The 18,605-nt window shown below is 38.3% G+C and overlaps 1 protein-coding gene across 1 annotated transcript; it reads right to left on the bottom strand.

Moving 5' to 3' along the window:
* Positions 1 to 283: 283 nt before the first annotated feature.
* LOC108674799 (protein O-linked-mannose beta-1,2-N-acetylglucosaminyltransferase 1) lies at positions 284 to 16,911 on the bottom strand. Its single transcript, XM_018162769.2, has 13 exons — positions 16,674 to 16,911; positions 15,420 to 16,252; positions 13,957 to 14,163; positions 13,295 to 13,541; positions 11,905 to 12,041; positions 11,240 to 11,456; positions 9,456 to 9,579; positions 8,560 to 8,767; positions 6,174 to 6,361; positions 5,043 to 5,154; positions 4,718 to 4,795; positions 3,827 to 3,936; positions 284 to 3,084 (listed from the first exon to the last, which is right to left on the bottom strand). The coding sequence occupies exons 1-13, from the start codon at positions 16,909 to 16,911 to the stop codon at positions 2,901 to 2,903; spliced, it is 2,883 nt and encodes a 960-aa protein (XP_018018258.2). The 3' UTR covers positions 284 to 2,900.
* Positions 16,912 to 18,605: the final 1,694 nt, after the last annotated feature.

The raw sequence follows: 18,605 nt of genomic DNA, 5'->3' as shown, positions 1-18,605 counted from the left end.
GATATCTCCAAAAAAAATTTGGACAACGATTCCATTATAGAAATGAGCAATAAGTATCCTACATCATTCCCTGCGTCTGGCCATGGAGATGTTATTACTTGCAAAAAAATGGAAGCTGCATCTTTTGAAATGAGTGAAATTGAGAAAAGCGACGGGAATGGTTCTACTCATGATGTTATTGTCCATCATTCTTCTCAACCCACTATGTCTACATTAATATTTTCAAGTCGTTATGACATTTTCACTAGTTTAAATGAATGTAAACAAAAACACACCCCCGCTCAAGAGCCTTTGTATTTTAAAAGTAACTCTCACGTGTGTTCTACTCAAACAGACGTACAAATAGAACACCCTGAGACTAAATATTTCTCTACCATTCAAGTGACACCAAACTCCTATAAAGTGTTTACCACTTTTCTGGTATCTACAGCTAGCAATGTTAATTTCAACACTTTGGATCCATATGACTGCTGCACTTTCTCCTCGTCTCTTTCAAGTCCAATAACGAGTGTTATGCCGCTAACCAGAGAACAAAATTTCCAGGACACGACTTACGCTGAAGTCCATTCGCTTGAACCCCACAATTCTCAGACTGCTGTGACCGAACGGCGTAATTTACTTGTTGATATTCTGCCAAATTGTGGGCTTGAGAAAGATGCTAATGAAGGCCTGACACTACACCAGCCTGTTTATTCCCGTTTGCGCCTGCCCGCTCCACCGAAATCTTTTCTCCACTCATCGAAAGCACCGAAACTAACTCCACCAGACCCACCTCCCAAGCCTTCCCGGCTCAAAAAAGCAGGGGAAGTAAAACGCGCTCAGCTCGTGAAAGATCTTCAGGATTATAAACGTGTCGATACCTTTTGCTTTCCTAAAATTGAAAACATTGATTTCGCACATGAAGAATCTCCTAGTACTTGTGTACATCAACTAAATTTGTTTGAAAGCCCCAGTCAAGATGCTACAGAGAATATTTACTCTGATCTCCATATTGACGATTCCTCAAGGGTATTGAGGCACACTGACCGGTGCAGTAAATTTCATAAGGGTCCTGCTGCGCTTGAGTTGGAAAAAAATACAGGAAATCTCACCAAAGAAATTAAAGGTGCGAGTGCTTTCCCTGAATTCTCTCGCACATATAATGATGACGACATTAAATCTGACGATGGATTCACTGAAGGGGACAAAAACCGCACTATTGGCTCTCAAGCTTCAAAAAATGACACTCAACTGCACTTAAAGTCCCAGCAAAAAAGGCGAAGGTTCATGGATCATTTTTTTCGCTTTTCTGTTTGGAAACGAACGCGTTTGAAAAATATTGACTTGAACGATCTCAAAAATTCCATCTCCATTGATAAACTGATGTTACCGGAAGAAGGAATTAAACCAAGCTCTTCGAATTGTGTTATGCATTCTACTGATGGCCGATTTGAAAATTCACATTCGCCGATGCAATTACGCCAACGAAATGTCCCTTTTGACGAGCCTCAAAAAGATGTCGATGAAATTACAGAATTTTGCTCCCTGGAAATGAGCAGCGACGGCTCACAAAACAGTACTGCAAGCGCGATGCTGCAGAGCGCTGTCGACTTACTCGAGGCTGTGGAAAAAGAATATGACGTGTGTGGCTTTTCGTGCGAGAATTATGATCACTTATTATGTGTGCCACAAACAATTAGCTTCACTACTGAAAATAACGCTTTTTCTTCTGATAACGAGAAAGAGGAAATCTATTGGGAGGGAGACGATTGGCAAGTGGCAATAGTTTCCACAGTTAGCGAAGTTTCTACGGTTGAAGCATGTGCAAATAACGGCTATCCTGAAACCACATGTATTCCTTACGAGCCCGAAAATATTGGCAATCCAGAATCCGCTCCTAAATTTCAAGAAAACGTCAACATAGATTCCGCCGCTGGATTCAAACGCGAAACTAGCGCTACTGAGAATGACGCTCCTAGTTTATCTAAAAGAACGAAACCGAAAGGGTGCGGTTTTTATCGAGGCAGAAAGAATCGTCGTGATCGACGAGCTGTGGTCGATTCCGAGATTATTCCAGAGGAGCTCGGCGATGCGTCTGCTTCGTCAAAAAGCAGGAAGGAGGATGAGTTAAATTTTTCTTCCATTTCTACAAGTTCTCGTGGCCCGCTGGCTCTCAGAAGTTGCTCTCGTTTTTTGACAGCCACTGCCAGGCCAAAAATATTAGATAAGCGACCGTTGGAGTTAAAAGGAAGCACGACAGCGTTTCCGGAACCTTGCGTCATGAAAGCGCTATCTGAAACTCGGGTGTTCTCACCCTTGGCCAAGCATGAAACTCGGGCATCTCTTCGACGAGGCTTCACGACTTCCAATACGAAGAACAAACACAGAAAATCATCTTTCAAGATACTTCGCAAACAACACAAGAAGGAACACAAGGAAAAAGAGGACTGTGTTGTCACCTCGTATAGCTTTGCGCGCAAATACAGCTGCTGTTATTGCACACCTAACGCGTGCATGAGATTCTCAGATCATCGTATCAAACGTGAATGGTTACACCGATCGAACGAATGCAAGGCTGTCATCGAACATCTGGACTATCATCGTTCTCGCCAGCCCCGGCAGGTATGATTGTTAATAAGAATTTAGTTTTGATTATTTCATATGGAGTTATACTTTTTCGTAATTATTATAATCGATTCTTTAGATTGTAAATAGACTAAAGCAGGCTATTAATTATTCTGTTTTTTTTTTTTGTAATCATTTCTAAAGTTCGGGCTGTGCTTTCCATTTGTGCTGTGTTTTTCCATTTCGAGTCCGATTGTAATATTTTACTTCTATTTATCAATGTCAATATGCTTTCGAGTTATGCCCTGACATATGCATGTGTTCCTCACACAAATGAGTCATACGTGACCCACACGTCACCCCTGTGTCTGGGTGCTGGCAAAGACGTTGTCGAGTGCAACGTCGTCAGCAAAGTTGTTGGTAAGCAGTCTGTAAGACGTGGTATCTGTGACGGGATGACGTTGCAGATACGATGAGTCTGCCTTTACCACGTCAGATTCGGTGGGCCGATACAGCGTCATGTTTCCCGTGTTGTACTTACTGTGGAAAATTGATAACCGTTTATTTATTTATCCGTTTGGTATATTTATTTTTATTTATATTTATTTATTTGTTTGGTATGTTATTATAAATAAAATTATTATTTGTTTGGTATATTTATTAGTGACTAGGGTTATTAGAGTATTTTGATGATACGATGAGAAAAGTGAACACATTTGATGAAAAAATTGATTACCTACGCAGATACTACTGATCACAAGCAGGTAAACTATTAAGTGTTAATGGAAATGATTTTCACAAAATCTTGATGGTTCTTTGGCTTTCTTTTAAACGTGTAAAGAATTGTACGTTATATTATATTCAGCTCAATTATGATGGTCGGTAAAATTCATTGATGTCATAATTCTTCATCCAAATTAAATAAAACAATACAGCAATCAAAGACATACCAAAATAAAGTAATCTCAGTCACCTTCACGTCTTTCTCGAATTTCCCGTCATTCGAATTTTCTTCGGTAGGCCCAAATGTATTATTGATTAGCTCTGTATTATTTTGAATTTCAACCTACCATTAATGTGAAGTAGAATTGATAATGAAACAAATCCGCGCCAGTGAGCAGTTATAAACTGTCAAATTTTTCAACATTAGAACTGCAGCCACTGTATCGAGAGGTTTGCAATTCGTTGAGATATGCCAGTATTGTACCATGTGAACCCCTCTATGTTCGCCACGTCAGAAATCGCATCAATTTAATCGCTTTAATAGCAAAAATCAACTCACCAGTAGAAAGACTGAGGGCATGCCACCATGTAGATGTAGATCCCTCGGTAAATGTAGTGATACATGCGCAGTAAATGTTCAGATTCCCCTCTGTCTGAAGCGCCTAAACACTGCTCAAAGAAAAATTATTTTAAAGTTTTGACATCTGTGCAACAATTCCGTTTAACTCGAACTTAAATGTAGTTTTATGAGTTTTACGTTAACGCACTTGATTTAGTAGGAATTATCATATTCCGAATGTTTGTGATAATTTGAATTGGCTTTCGCTTAAAATTTATGATATATAAAATGTTTGTGCTGGAGATTGATTTCTAATCTCTACATTGATCTCTAATCAAAGCCAATTGATTGATTGATCTCTAATAAATGCGTCTTGTTGAACTGGTATTGCCATGACCGGCTGTTCCGTGAATTTTAAATCCTTTCCATCCAATTTTAGAGCTTGGCATTTGCATTTACATGCCCCTGTGCTCGTTGCGCTAGTTTACTTCGCGCTGTCTTGGGGAGAGACAATATCACCGCGCCGCTTTGAGGTCAAATTTTCACTTGGACTTGAGGGTCGCAATCTGAACAGCGTTTGATGTTAGTACCTAAATTAAACTAGGTACCGTCAAACGCAGGTCAGTTATTTGATGAGCTCTCTTTACTAACAGATTGTTGTCATCATGTTCTGATAAATATTTCCCGCCATCTTGACGAAATTCTCTTGAAAGGAGCAGTGACATGAGAAATGTTTAATGAAATTAACCAGGAAAGAATCTTCTTCGGAACTATTTCAATTAATTTCTGTCTCATGAAAGTTGGCGTGGGCTGAATTCACTAGAATTTAATTTGAAGCAAAATTAAGGTTGCGCAGGAGAGTGGGTTGGCAATGCCTTAATTTTTACATACCTTCATGACTGTGGCCAGAGTCTTGTATTCGTCTGACTCCGTAGGCATGTCCAAGAAAAATGTGAAAGCTTTGACATCCTTGAAAAAAAAAACAGAAAAATATTTACATTGCGTGTACACCACGATAAAGAAGACGTTAAGTGGCAACATTCACCATAATTTTAAACTTTTTTGATGGATAATTCAAGTAAATTTTCTAAAACAAGAAAAAATGTCTAAAACATTCATCATTAATAAATATTTCCTTATTCATGCCGAAGGAAAAATTGAGAAGAAGACATTTAGGCTCAACAAATCTCATGTAAATTAATGTTTATAAACTTACAGGGTGGCTGCTGAAGAGGACTGGGTCGCATGGATGGATTTTAGTGAGGTCAATTTTTGCCGACTTTTTTATCCGCGTGCGATGCGCCACATAATAACTGAGGCGGCGAGCGCTGAAGCGTCCAAATGTTCATTGTTTTGACAGGATTAGAACTAAGTCGGGTTTAATTAGCTTTATTAATTGTATCATATAAATATATTTGTAACTTCCAGTTCAGAAAAGTGTAAAGTAATTCAAAATGTGCCTCGTAGAAGAGGCGTTAAATTTGAAACAAAAATTCAATACAATCGTTAATTAAAAGTAATTAAATGTTATGATACGTACTCTTTTGATTATGGGAGGAATTAAGCGATTGTGGTCCTCTCGCATAATAGTGTAAATACTTGCTTACCTACGAATTAGTTTGGTAATGATATTATGGTAAATAATTAGCTCGACCTATTCTCACTACAAATAACAATACAATTATGACGCAACATAAGATTTTTATCTGGCATTTCGGAATTTTAAAGTAATGAGCTGACTAAACTTCATCCTTGACTCTGAGTTGACGCTGAAGCAAATACAGGGAACACTGCTATATACATTGGATGGTTCTAAAGTTTGCTCGTTACTGCAATACGACCGTAGCTAGAATTTGTTTTAGTTAGGAATTAGGGAGATATTCATGCTGATGGTTGTCAAATATTGTCTTTGCTCACAGACCCTCATTGTATTGCGCCTAACTCTTGAGAAGTTATTTAAAATTTGTTGGGGGCAGATAACACTGAAAGTAACACTATTCTAATTAATTCCAAAGTTTTAAAATTAAAAAACGTTGATGACGTTTATCGGGTTACTGTAAATTATACTGAGCACACTAATTTAGATTGATTGATCAATAAATAATTAAATAAATGATAAAAAGATATTAATTATATTCAAACTTAAATTTGTCAATTTAATTCAAATTCAAAAATCAATATTCACAAAATAAAATAATAATAACTCAGTAAAATAATAATAACAGTAAGAAGTCAAAAGTTTAATTATGAGAAAAATATTTGTACGCAATAAAGCAAATATGATCACCATTTAAAGTCTAATGAGCAAAAACTATTCGCGTATACAAAACCCCTTTGCAACTCTCACCTGGCAAGGTCGAGTGTGACGTTAGTAACGTTAGAATTGAAGGCCCGCGCGTCGTAGTAACGTTCTTGCTCGATGCCCGAGACGTGCACGCCACCTCCCCCCACGTGTCGGGTACGGGGCACCTCGGGAGCAAGGATGTGCCGTGACCCCAGCACCGCCGCCTTCAGGTAGTAGTCCCAGTCACTCGGCTGCAATATGAACTTTTTTCATGAATTCACTACCGTGTAATGTAAATTTAAAAATAATTTAGTTCAGGTCACTCGGCTGCAATATGAAGTTTTTTCATGAATTAAGTAATGCGAATTTGAAAATTATTCGGTCTCAGTCACTCGGCTGCAATATGAAGCTTTTTCATGAATTTAGCATTGTGAATTAAGCTTATTTCATCGTCAGTCCATTTATATAAAAATGGAATTTATAATTCCATTTTTATAATTCAGTCCCAGTCACTCGGCTGCAATATGAAGTTATTTCATGAATTCAGTACCGTGTAATGTGAATTTGAGTATAATTCAGTCCCAGTTACTTGGCTGTAATATGAAGTTCCTTCATGAATTCAGTACCGTGTAATGTGAATTTGAGTATAATTCAGTCCCAGTCACTCGGCTGCAATATGAAGTTCTTTCATGAATTCAGTACAGTGTAATGTGTATTTGAGAATAATTTAGTTCAAGTTACTCGTCTGTAATATGCAGTTTTTTCATGAATGCGCTTCAGTCAGTAGCTGTGGTGCGAATTCAATAAAAATATATAAGATCCAAGCACAAAATTATTCGCTCTCGCAATCACTCCGCGTAGATATCATCCCATTGACACGTACGGTTATAATACTCAATAAAGTTGAGTAGAAATTCCAGTCACAAGGTCTTAATACGTAATAAACTGACGTAGAAATATTAGTTACACGAAGAAATATTAGTTACACGACTATAGTACGCAATTGCCTTCGGAAGGAGCTTCGGGAATTTAGCTAAAATACGTAACTATTATGAACCAATTTCCCGGTGTTGCATTTGGCTCTCCTTCGTTTGCATTTACAGCGCGCAGTTCCTTTAAAGTTTAAGGGATTGCGGTTTGAATAGGGTTTTGTTCCGCCAACTCGTATTCAATGGGTTCAGTGTGGGATAAATTTCAATAATTAGCGTAATGTCTGCTATGTGCGTTGGTAATTTAGGTATTTATTTATAAATTTATATCCCCGTTTGATTAAAAATTTAAAGGCGAAAATTGGTGATGCATGGAAAAATTATTATGTCTGAAAAACATTTTTTAGGTGCGCGACCGTTTTATTGTAAGAAATTATACAAATTAAATATTATTAGAATCCTACATAATAGGCATGGAAATAGAAAATTTTATAGTGGCAAATTTTTCGCTCGAATTTTTCTGAATTTTTGACAAAAACGTAATCTCTTAACTTGCTCGCATTTACGCACGTGTATGTGTTTATTTTAACGGCTTAAATTACGCGTTGTGGTCCACGGTCAATTTCTTACTATTTAAATTTAATTCCCTACAAGGTTTGACATAGTCAAACATTTGTTTGACATAGTCAGCCGACCGTGTTGCAAGATTAATTCGAAAATAATTTTTTCGCCTAGTAATTCTCATTGACATTAATACAAATTATTATATTAATGTTTTTGTGGCAGCAATATTAAATTGTACTCAAACTCTGAGTCAATACTATCAGCATGGTCAAGTGGGTTCCGCCAGACTTCCGTCAACAACTTTTGGCGTGCGCAATAATTTTCTTGTCGGCTCCAATTAAAGAAAAATATATTTGTTGTTTGATCACTTGCTGTAGGGTCGTATTTTGCGTGGATAAATAGAACATATCAAAGGTTAAAGGGACTGTGAACTGTCATTGCTCAATTCCTCCAGTGAAATCACGGAGCCAGTGATGGATGTCTCAAACTGAATATTGTCTTTTACATTGAACTAGACTTACCAATGTCACATTCCGCGCAACTCACATTGAACTCGATTTACCAATGCAGCATTCCGCCCAACCCACATTGAACTCGACTTACTAATGCCACATGCCGTACAACTTACATTGTACTAGACTTGCCAATGCTGCATTCCATACAACTTACATTGTACTAGACTTGCCAATGTTGCATCCCGTACAACTTACATTGTACTAGACTTGCCAATGTTGCATTCCGCCCAACCCACATTGAACTCGACTTACCAATGCCACATCCCTTACAACTTACATTGTACTAGACTTGCCAATGTTGCATTCCATACAACTTACACTGTACTAGACTTGCCAATGTGGCATTTCATAGAACTTACATTGTACTAGACTTGCCAATGTTGCATTCCATACAACTTACTTTGTTCTAGACTTGCAAATGTTGCATCCCGTACAACTTACATTGAACTCAAGAGGCCAGTGATCAATTTCACGGATCTCTGTAGCGACAGCGGCCGTGATCATCCAGCCGTAGGCGGGTGGTCCCTGATGGCGCACGAGCCTGGTGAGGTCTCTGGCGGTGGTGGGGTACGCGTTGTAGTTGTAGGCGCTAACGCAGAACAGAAGCTCCGACCTGTCCTCCAGCAGCTGTGTTGTCTGCTCGAAATACCTAGGGGCGGGTATAGTGCATGGAAAATTGTACGTTGTACGTACTAATTATTGTACAATGGAGAACAATAAAATGTTGCTTAATTATAGCAATAGTAAAGAGGATATTTGAGTAGTTTTAAAGTGTGCACGGTGCATATGCGGGGATGGTGAGGGGAGTAAAATACTTTGCGTTACTTTTCAAACCTTGTTTAAAGAATGAATAATTTATCCATGAAATATTTCCGAATCTTCAACTGCATGCACTATTCATTAAGAGGAGAGGGGCCCTACCTCTAAAATAAAAAATTGACTTTTTTCTTTTGAGCTAAGTTTGTAGCTGCGGAAAATGCGCGTCTAACGCAGCAAGCAGCATGTATGCTCGCGTTTTTAGCACATTTTCTCATTTATGGAATAAATGCACTATTGTGCTCGCCATGTCCGTCTGTCCGTCCGTCTGTCTGTCTGTCTGTTCGTCCGTCCGTGACTTCACGTTTTCGTCGAAGAGAAAATGCGCTCTCTGTCACTCACTGCAGTGAGTACTGAGTTATATTTTTTTATTTGTGCGCAAGTTAGTTGAGAGTATATCACGGAGAACATTATTTAGCCACAATTAAATAATGCCCCCAATTTTAAAATAATCAAGAGGTTAAGTTAAAAAAGACATAAAGAACCCTTAATATGACCGAGCCACTTGGTCGATGACTCACGACATGAAGTCCGGTGCCAGCTGCAGGTCGTCCTCCAAGAGGATGGCGAATCTCACCGTCGGCACCTCAACGAAAACTTGCCATGCCGCGCGCTGAACCATCGCGTTCACCCGTGCCGCGCTGCCTGCCGGCCGTCCAGGTAACAATTATTATTGCCTAGGGTGGTTAGGTTTATTCTCGAGTAAAGCGAGATTAATGCAGAAAGTTGGCCAGATTAAAACTGTGGGATGGAGCGAGATTATTCAAAGAGTAGGTCAAATTAGTAGGTCAAGGCTGGCTAGGTTTACTCTCGAGTAAAGTGAGATTAATGCAGAAAGTTGGCCAGATTAAAACTGTGGGAAGGAGCGAGATTATTCAAAGAGTAGGCCAAATTGATTGTCGAATGAAGTCCGATTAATGTAGAATGTAAGCCAGATTTATTGCGGCATGGAGCGATATTGTAGGCCAGATTAACTGTCTAATGGAATGAGGGTAATGCCGACGATGGGCCAGATCACATGATGGCTGCAGTTTAGATTAACTGCTAATTTTAAGACATTAAAAAATGAATGAACTGTGATTAATTGCGTAGTGTTAATTACATTATGACCTGCCGAGTATAGGAGCGATCAACAGCCGGGTGTTGGCTAAATTTAATACGGGGTGTAAGGCAGATTAACAGCCTAGTGCATGCCAGATGAACTACCGACGAGATTTGAACTGCCGAGAAAATGCCAGATTAACTGCCCAATGGAGGCCATATTATCGTTTGCCCAGCGTTTTCTAAATATGAACTGCAAAGTTCAGGCAGGTTATATGTCGAGTGCAAGACAGATTAAAGATTAAATTCAGCCATGAGTGTAGGCCAGCTATTTATATGACTACAGGCTAAACTTACTGCAGAGGATGTTGTGATATATGGCAGAGAGTAGGGAAGGCTTTACAATGATTTTTATTTTGATATTTAAACGAAAAATAGCTCTGGGTGACATATATGATATCTATTGGTAGAGAAGTAATTGGGCAACATAATTGTCTATTTATTGCTGAAGATGGGCGGGTAAACTGCAGACGAGTCGGTGCAAGTGGAATCTTCACAAACGGTGAAAGTTGATTGCGGTCAAAAGTTTTTGAACATATGAAATGAATAAAAAAGTGAATTTTGATCTAATGCTACACCAGTTCTAGTTCTAAGATATATCTCTGCTTGAAAAAATATTAGTAACGATTTTTATGTCATACAATTATTTTAAAATTTCTAAAATAATATGCGCGGGTTAGATTCTCTCGTTATTTTCCAAAAAGATGAAAACTTTTCTAACTTTTTTATATTAAATCAATATCGCTGCTCATCTGTCTCTCAGATCTTAGCGCAGATTTTCTGTTAGTGTGTATTAAATATTATTAGTGTGTTATAATATTGGTATGTAATAAATATTATATTATTATAATACACTGTAAAGCGCAGCCTGATGGACTTGCTCTTCTTGCTGAGCGTCCACCATATTATTATAGCGATGTTTCATTATCTCACGCCTCGAGAAATGTTTTTGTTAATTAAATCTCGTCTAATTGCAATTAAAATCTCATCGGTGTAATGCACCGCTGAAATTGTAAGCACGAACAGCGCACAGTTGAATTCATTCTGGTGCATCCATCCATATTTCTTACGAATGTTTCAAAATGTATCATGAAAAATATTAGTGGGACATGATAAATATTATTATTAGTCGTCGTCTTCAACCGCGTGGAGGTTTTGATAAACATGCAACGCTTCCAAAAAAAAGCCTTTAATCAACGCTCACCTTTTTTGAATGGCATGTTGGGGTAGACGTTGACGGTAATGTTTATTAACCGAGCGAAGTTTTCAGCCTCTGTGTTCGGTGAGTCTGTGAACATGACTACAGGCACGGAGTGGCCACCGGGACTTGCACGAATTATGCGCAACTGATCTAGAGTTCTCGACAGTCGGCCACCGCCGATTAGAGCCACGGCAATTGCTGGCCTTGAGATGATCTTTTCCTGGAAATTGAATTGAAAATCTCGTTGAATCAAAATCACAGGGTTGTAATGAATGATAGCCGTACGGCTTTGTTACTTACTCATAATAATATTCATGTTGTTCTCATATATGTGAACATTGACGGATTCGGTATTCTACGTAATTTTTATTCAACTTGCGAATGTTTGGTTTGAGATTTACCGAAATTATTCGATCTCTATCTGACGAGATATTTGAAGACATATAAGTTGGAATAAATATATCCTTATGTCATTAGTCGGGTTGAGTCACAAGTTCACCAAAAATTTAAACGCAATGATGATTCCAAATAAATTCATTATATCATCGAAACCATTGCGGAGATGATGGTGGAGCAGGTCTCTGAAACGTTTTCAATGAATATCCAGCGTTTTCTTTGTGCTTAAGTTTTTTGATTTAGCAACTATGGAAAAACGAAAAATTGAAAACCTGCATCTGAAGAGGTTGTAGCTGCTGGAGGAGAAGTGTGGAGGAGGCGTTGCAGGTGCAGAACTCGCCGTGCCCTTCGTATAGTTCACAAAAAATTCTATGTTCACCCTGTAGCGCGTCACGACCGCTACACCTGCCTGCAGACACGACAATATTACATGATCCAGATTCTGCTTTTTAGAATTTCCTAGGAATCTGTTTTTACAGAAAGAAAATAATTTCCCAGAACCGTTTTCTAGAAGATATCGGGAATTTTTGTGAATTTTTCTAAATAGTATTATATTTTATAGATTTCCTACAATTTTTAATTATTGAGAATAAATAATATCTCACTCAAACTTAAAAATTCGTCGTTTCCTTAATAAAATGAACGAAAAACCAATTGTAGTCAACTGAGAGATATTGTTCTTATTTCTTGTATAAAATGTGTTGTGAAACCTTGGTCGATGCCCCAGTGGTAACTTATTTAGACTTTAAAATGGCGATGCACTCTTTACTCTATAGTGTTGGTCATTCTGACCCTGTTTGGCCCGTCAGAAGAGAGTAAGGACGGGTTCACACCATACTGCCGGGCACGTGCCAGGCAAATGCCAGTCACGGCCCCATTAATTATTCTTTAAAACACTTTTGGGGCGTGATTTTGTTGGCTCACAGCCGACGTTTCACACCCCCAAGATTCCCAGAGTCTTGTCACATTTCTCGCCAAATCAGAATTTTGGGGTCACTTTTCTGACGGCATGATTTTGTCGGCGCAGACACGACAACTTTAATGCATTTCGATTGAAGCATTCGTAGTACCAGCCGTGCAAGGCACCTGCCATGCCCATAGTGTGAATGCTTACATGGAAATATATTAAAGACTATCAGACAGGACCGGGACTGACATAGGCCTGGCATGTGCCCGGCAGTGTGGTGTGATGCCGGCCTGACAGTGGTATGTATGTCTGCTCTTGATGTGGATATGACAATGTATCACCAAAAAGAACATTATGAACGATTCAATTTTCTCAGTGGTCCAAGCGTTTGCAGTTTCTTCCCCATGTCATGCGCTCTGCGCGTCAAGCTGTTTACCCAGAATCAATGGGTTCTGAGAAATCGTTCTCAAGCTTCATATTGTGTATTTTGATGAATTTTTTCCATTCCTTTGTTTTATTAGCTTTTACAATATGTAGCAGGTATATGAGTTTCTTATTATTCGTTCAATTCCATTTTTAAATTTTGGAGTCACTTCTAAATTTCGAAGAATTTTCTTTGGACGGCCAATATTGCAAAAATTGCTATTGTTTGTTTCCATAAAAGCTCTAAGCTATCTTTAATTGGTTACTGCTGAAAGTTGTTATAAAAGGTGCTTTCTTAGCCATGTTAGTTGAAGACCATGATGATTAATTACCATGTTTCGAAGATGGGATGGCGAGATCGAAGATCATTGGTGGTCCGTCCCATCTGGTTGAGTTGCCTCCCGCCTGAGTACTCAGGTTCAGATACTTGATCCTCGCCCCTTCTGAGATCACCGATCCTCCTGATCTTGTCACGAGCACGTAGCTATCGTACTCCACCAGGCGATCAATGATCAGTGATCCCCAGTGTAGAGTCAACTCTTTTATCGCCTCCACTGATAAGTAATGTACGAACTCAGGCTGCAAAAAAAAGCCCGATGTTATTCAGAACGAAGCTGAAGAAATAGCCAAGTAGCAAGGGGTCACAAAGAAGCAAATAATATGCATATAATAATGGCCTTAAGCTCGAAAATTGGATGTACAACTTCTAGCTCTTCGTATGAAAGATAACGTGGATCTTACACTAAAATTAAAAATGTTTTGTTTTTATTCAACTACTAGCATTAGGAACATTTAGGTAGGCTCACAAATTGTTTAAACTGAAATTTTGTAATTGTCAACTGACGTAGAAGCTTAAATAAATTATTTTAATGAAAATATTTTGAATCTTCTTGAATGATGACAGCACCAATATAATTATTTAGGTATAATTCAATCCACGGAGTATGAATTCTTAATATAATCATTTTTCAAACGAATAAAAATGTTGTCTCACAGCACCGACGATGATAATAATTCTGCCTGGATTTATCATCTTGAGTTCCCTGACGAGTTCTTTAGCGCTGGCTCGCTGCCACGTCATCAGCTTCACGGTCTTCAGTAGTCGTCCCGTGGCTGCGTCCAGCGCCAGCACGTGAGCTCCAGCGTGCAGCCGCGTCATGCGCGTACCCCATGGCATGAACTCGCGCCAACTCTCGTACATCTGGCAGCGAGGGTAAATAAATCTTATAGTCAAGCTATGAGGCATGCCTAGAACTCACGCCAACTCTCGTACATCTGGCAGCGAGGGTAAATAAATCTTATAGTTAAACTAAACGGCATGCCTAGAACTCGCGCCAACTCTCGTACGTCTGGCAGCGAAGGTAAATAAATTTTATAGTTTAGCTATGCGTCATGCCTAGGTCTAGCGCCAATTCTCGTACATCTGGTAGCGAGGGTAAATAAATCTTATAGTTAAGTTATGAGGCATGCCTAGAACTCGCGAACACTCTCTTACGTCTGGCAGCGAGGGTAATAAATCTTATAGTTAAGTTACGATGCATGCCTAAAACTCGCGCCAACTCTCGTACATCTGACAGCGAGGGTAAATAAATTTTATAGTTTAGCTATGCGGCATGCCTAGAAATATCTCTAATTCTCGTAACTATAACGAGATTTAACTACAACTATAAAATTTATTACTCCCGCTGCCAGACGGCAGCGAGGGTAATAAATCTTATAATTAAGCTATGCGGCATGCCTAGAACTCGCGCCAATTCTCGTACGTATGGCAGCGATGGTAAATAAATCTTATATCAAGCTATACGGCATGCCTAGAACTCGCGCCAATTCTCGTACGTCTGGTAGGAAAGACAAATGAATCTATTAAATAACTATATTGCATGCTTAGAACTCTCGGCAACTCCTGTACGTATGACTGCATGGACAGTTCAATCCGACAGGTTATTCTGATCTGTATTTCCAAGTTCATTATAAGAAAAATTTTCAAGTTCGCGTTGAGTTAATGGTATCCTTTACTTAAGAAATCATTTCATATCCTAAATAAGTACAATAAAGATTGATTGAGGCATTGTGCACGAAGGTATCACAAAAATTTCATAAATTTCGCGCAATTGATTTTGAATTTTCCTCATTTTGTTTGCGGTTTGGCGGTGCCATGAATCTCATTATTAGTTGTTCTTAAATATATGATCTGTCCACAATTGTAAAGAAAAATTTTCACACAATTTGTATACTCCTTATGATTCATTTCCTCCCAAATATTTAGGAAAGAAAAATGAAATTGAAAAGTCGTACAAAATTACTTCAGCTGCGGCCTCTATGTTTTTCACAAAACACTGTGAGAACTTGCCATCGATTGAGAGGCCGTCTGTCCATATAGAAGTCTATCATACGTCTGTTACTTCTGGGACGAAAATTAGGTATATAAAGAAAAATGACGTGTGTGAATCTTCTCACCTTCTCACCATTTATGTGAACGACAACCCCGTCCTTGCTCACGAATATCCTGAGATGGATGTATCCTTCAGTATCCTTGGGAGGGCTGGAGTGTGTCAAGGTGTTCCCCAAGTTGTCTGGCGCTACCACCATCCTCGGCGGCCGATGAAAAATCTTATTACTGAAAATCTGGAATCGTTCAATCTCTTTCTCGTTAATCATCATTATTGATGATGGGGATTTTAATTCATCTTGATTCTTATTAACCATCTCACTCTTAACTACCGTCAACTCATTTTTGCGAGGCGATGCGCTTTCTGCTCCAAGTTGCATGGTCGTTTGTCGCCTAAATTTCGGTATGCCCAAAAATGGATGGTCGAAGTCCATTTTATTGGTAGTTTTCTCTTTCTGTGAGTTTAAGTGTAATTTTTGCGAACCATTGTCGTTTCGGGCAATGTTTCCTGAAAGATTAGTTTTCCAATTTAATTTTGTGTTGAAGTTATCTCTCGAGAAATTAGCCTCTGGTGATTTTAAATCTTCCGAAAATTTATAACCAATCTCACTCACGTCTTCATTAGATAAAATTTCACTATCCTTTAGCTCCTCTTTTCTCTGCAAAAGCCGCTTCCCTGCAGCTACGTTTCTTTTCCCAATGCCCGGAAGTAGCCTATGTTGTGTCAACAGCGGCATCGTGTCCCGTGTTTTCTCTTTGAACGGATGTATTGCCGATACCTTCATCATTTTTTGCCCGGCGAATTGTGCTTGTGATGCGGATGGCGTGTCCTCGTCCAGCGCGGCGTCATGGCGCTTAACTCTCTTCAGGATAGGCATGTCCCTGCCGGCACTCAGCTTATCTGCTCAGCGACTCAAGATTTTACTTATTTAAGACAATGTATTGCTTGTAGATAGAAAATATGACACAGTTACTCGAACTCATCTGTGAAAAATTCAACTGCAAGTCCAGAGATTTTTTTTGTTGTTTATAGTGAACGCCTACATTATTTGTGCGTTAATTCAAACTCTTCCATTTTTTGGTATTTCGGTCATGTTTAGAAGATGAACACTCAAGGAGACGAAATGGGCATAAGCGTTATAGTTAATTCTCAGTCGAGTTCTCTACGGTGTCACAAAAACCTAACGTTTAGTTTGTTGCAATGTTTCATAATTCAAAATTTAATAATTCAAAATTTAGTTCAATGCATGTCTCATAAATATAACATTAGCAAACAAATTTAGTAAGTTCTAGGAAGTTATCGCTTCATCCTGGACTCGTACCGATCAGTTGCCAGTCAAATACAACTGGATTCACATGTGTTGCATTGCCTTCATGTTGGAAGCCTTCGAGTGTGCTTGAGTTACTTAATTGATCAATCGGCGTTGTCGTCTTTGCTTCATTAGTTTCATGGAATATTTGATTGAATTGCTTCACTTCAGCTATCAAACTGTTAGTAGTTTCGGGTTTTCCACCATGGAAGTTGAAATTGTCGACCCTAGCGGCAGTTGCTGCTCCCATCACCACAAGAAATATTGTTAATCTCCAAAACCACATCTCAAATCAGTGGTTATTTGTACACGACTTTTATTAAATGTAATTAATATTACAGTTGACGATAAAGTCGACGCTTCACGTTTGTCTGCAATACCGAAACCCGTGATTGTTTTTATTACAGAGAAACGTGTGTTGATCTACTTTTTAGCTATACTGCATTTGTTCATAATTAGGATATTTATTATTTACGTCATTGTTTGTTCTATCAAATTTTGAAGTGATATATTATCCTAAAATTTTATTATATTCTTATTCAAATAACATGTACGAACTCATTGTCACTGTTTAAAGATTTTAACTGCATGCAAAATCTATCATAACTGCAAAAATCTATATTTAACTGCAAAAATCTATCATACGCTTTTCCTGGGACATAATAATCAATAAGAAACGATTCATATTAAACTTGTGCAGGTTAATTCTGAAACAAACGAGGCAAATAAATGTACGATCACTCATTCACACATTTTCACAATTTTGATAGTTTCACGATCACTGTAAAATTTAACTTTTTCTGTGCACATTATTCATGAAGTGATCCCAACACTGATTCACAAGAAAGTTTTCATAATCGAAAGTTTGATGGAAAACTGAGAAAGCAGCAATAATTTCATTTTAAAACAAATGTTGCTGCTGTTTATCAACGTGCACTGTTAGAAAAATTACCGTTAACGGTATTACCGTCGTTTCAGTGGCCGGTCGGCACGTGAAAAGAAACATCGTGTCACCGTTTTTATTCTAATTTAACACTCGAAATCCGTAAAACATCTGATAAAAACGGCGAAACAGTTCATTTTCACGGGGCGACCGGCCACTAGAACGCCAGTGAGACCGTTTTTTCTACCAACGTGCGGTTGACCGCGATGCTTACGACCAACCTCTGCGTTCTGATGATCGAGGAAGTCTTACTCCGTATTTAGTTACATCACATTTTCCTTGTTAATAAACTGTAAGTTTTCCCTCATGGGCTTTATCTCAGTCTTTTTTATTTACTGTAATGCGAAACATACACTATTATAATTCTTTCTTATTGATAGATTCTACTTCTCTGAAAAATTTTCATTATGCAAACTTTAAGGTATTTCAACAACTAATTTTTGTTTTCATTTCATTTTGGTTACTGTCCTGCGATTTCGAAAAATATTCATAGCTTCGTAAACTACAAATTTTTAGAATTATTAAAATACATTTTCGAAGAAAAAAGTATTACCGAATCATTACGGAGAAGGTGATGCTCAAAAAAAAAACTTATTTTTTTTTAAGCGGAAAACTCTTTGCGAACAACAGTCAGAATAGAAAGATTCCCTTATTGGCGCTTGTTTCTAGTGAATTTTACCTATATATTCACTAAAAATTAATGCATCATTGAACCAAATTTAATATTAAGGCAATTGCAGAAACTTTATTATAGCAGAACATTTACCTTCATTTGCATTGGCTTGTTTTTTGCTTCTCTGAACAACCGGCGACGACGTCGCTTAGCATATTCATGCCGCGCGACACGCGAAATGGAAAGATGTAATTTTATTCAGAATAATATACTAATAATATTCTACTGACTATGATAAACGTGATCGATGGTATACTGACGATGATAAACGTGATCGATGGTATGCTGACTATGATAAACGTGATCGATGGTATACTGACTATTATAA

The sequence above is a fragment of the Hyalella azteca genome, unplaced genomic scaffold, assembly GCF_000764305.2.
Source record: "Hyalella azteca isolate HAZT.00-mixed unplaced genomic scaffold, Hazt_2.0.2 contig15661, whole genome shotgun sequence".
NCBI lineage: Eukaryota > Metazoa > Arthropoda > Malacostraca > Amphipoda > Hyalellidae > Hyalella > Hyalella azteca.
This window is presented reverse-complemented; position numbering and strand designations above follow the sequence as displayed.

Bases quoted from the DNA above. Each gene is read 5' to 3' on its own strand.
- LOC108674799 (XM_018162769.2), bottom strand. From the start codon at position 16,911: ATGGGAGCAGCAACTGCCGCTAGGGTCGACAATTTCAACTTCCATGGT. The intron at 13,542-13,956 runs GTGAGACAACAT...TTTTTTTTGCAG, and splicing joins TTATTATCATCGTCGGTGCT to CCTGAGTTCGTACATTACTT. The intron at 9,580-11,239 runs GTGAGCGTTGAT...GACGGCCGGCAG, and splicing joins CAACATGCCATTCAAAAAAG to GCAGCGCGGCACGGGTGAAC.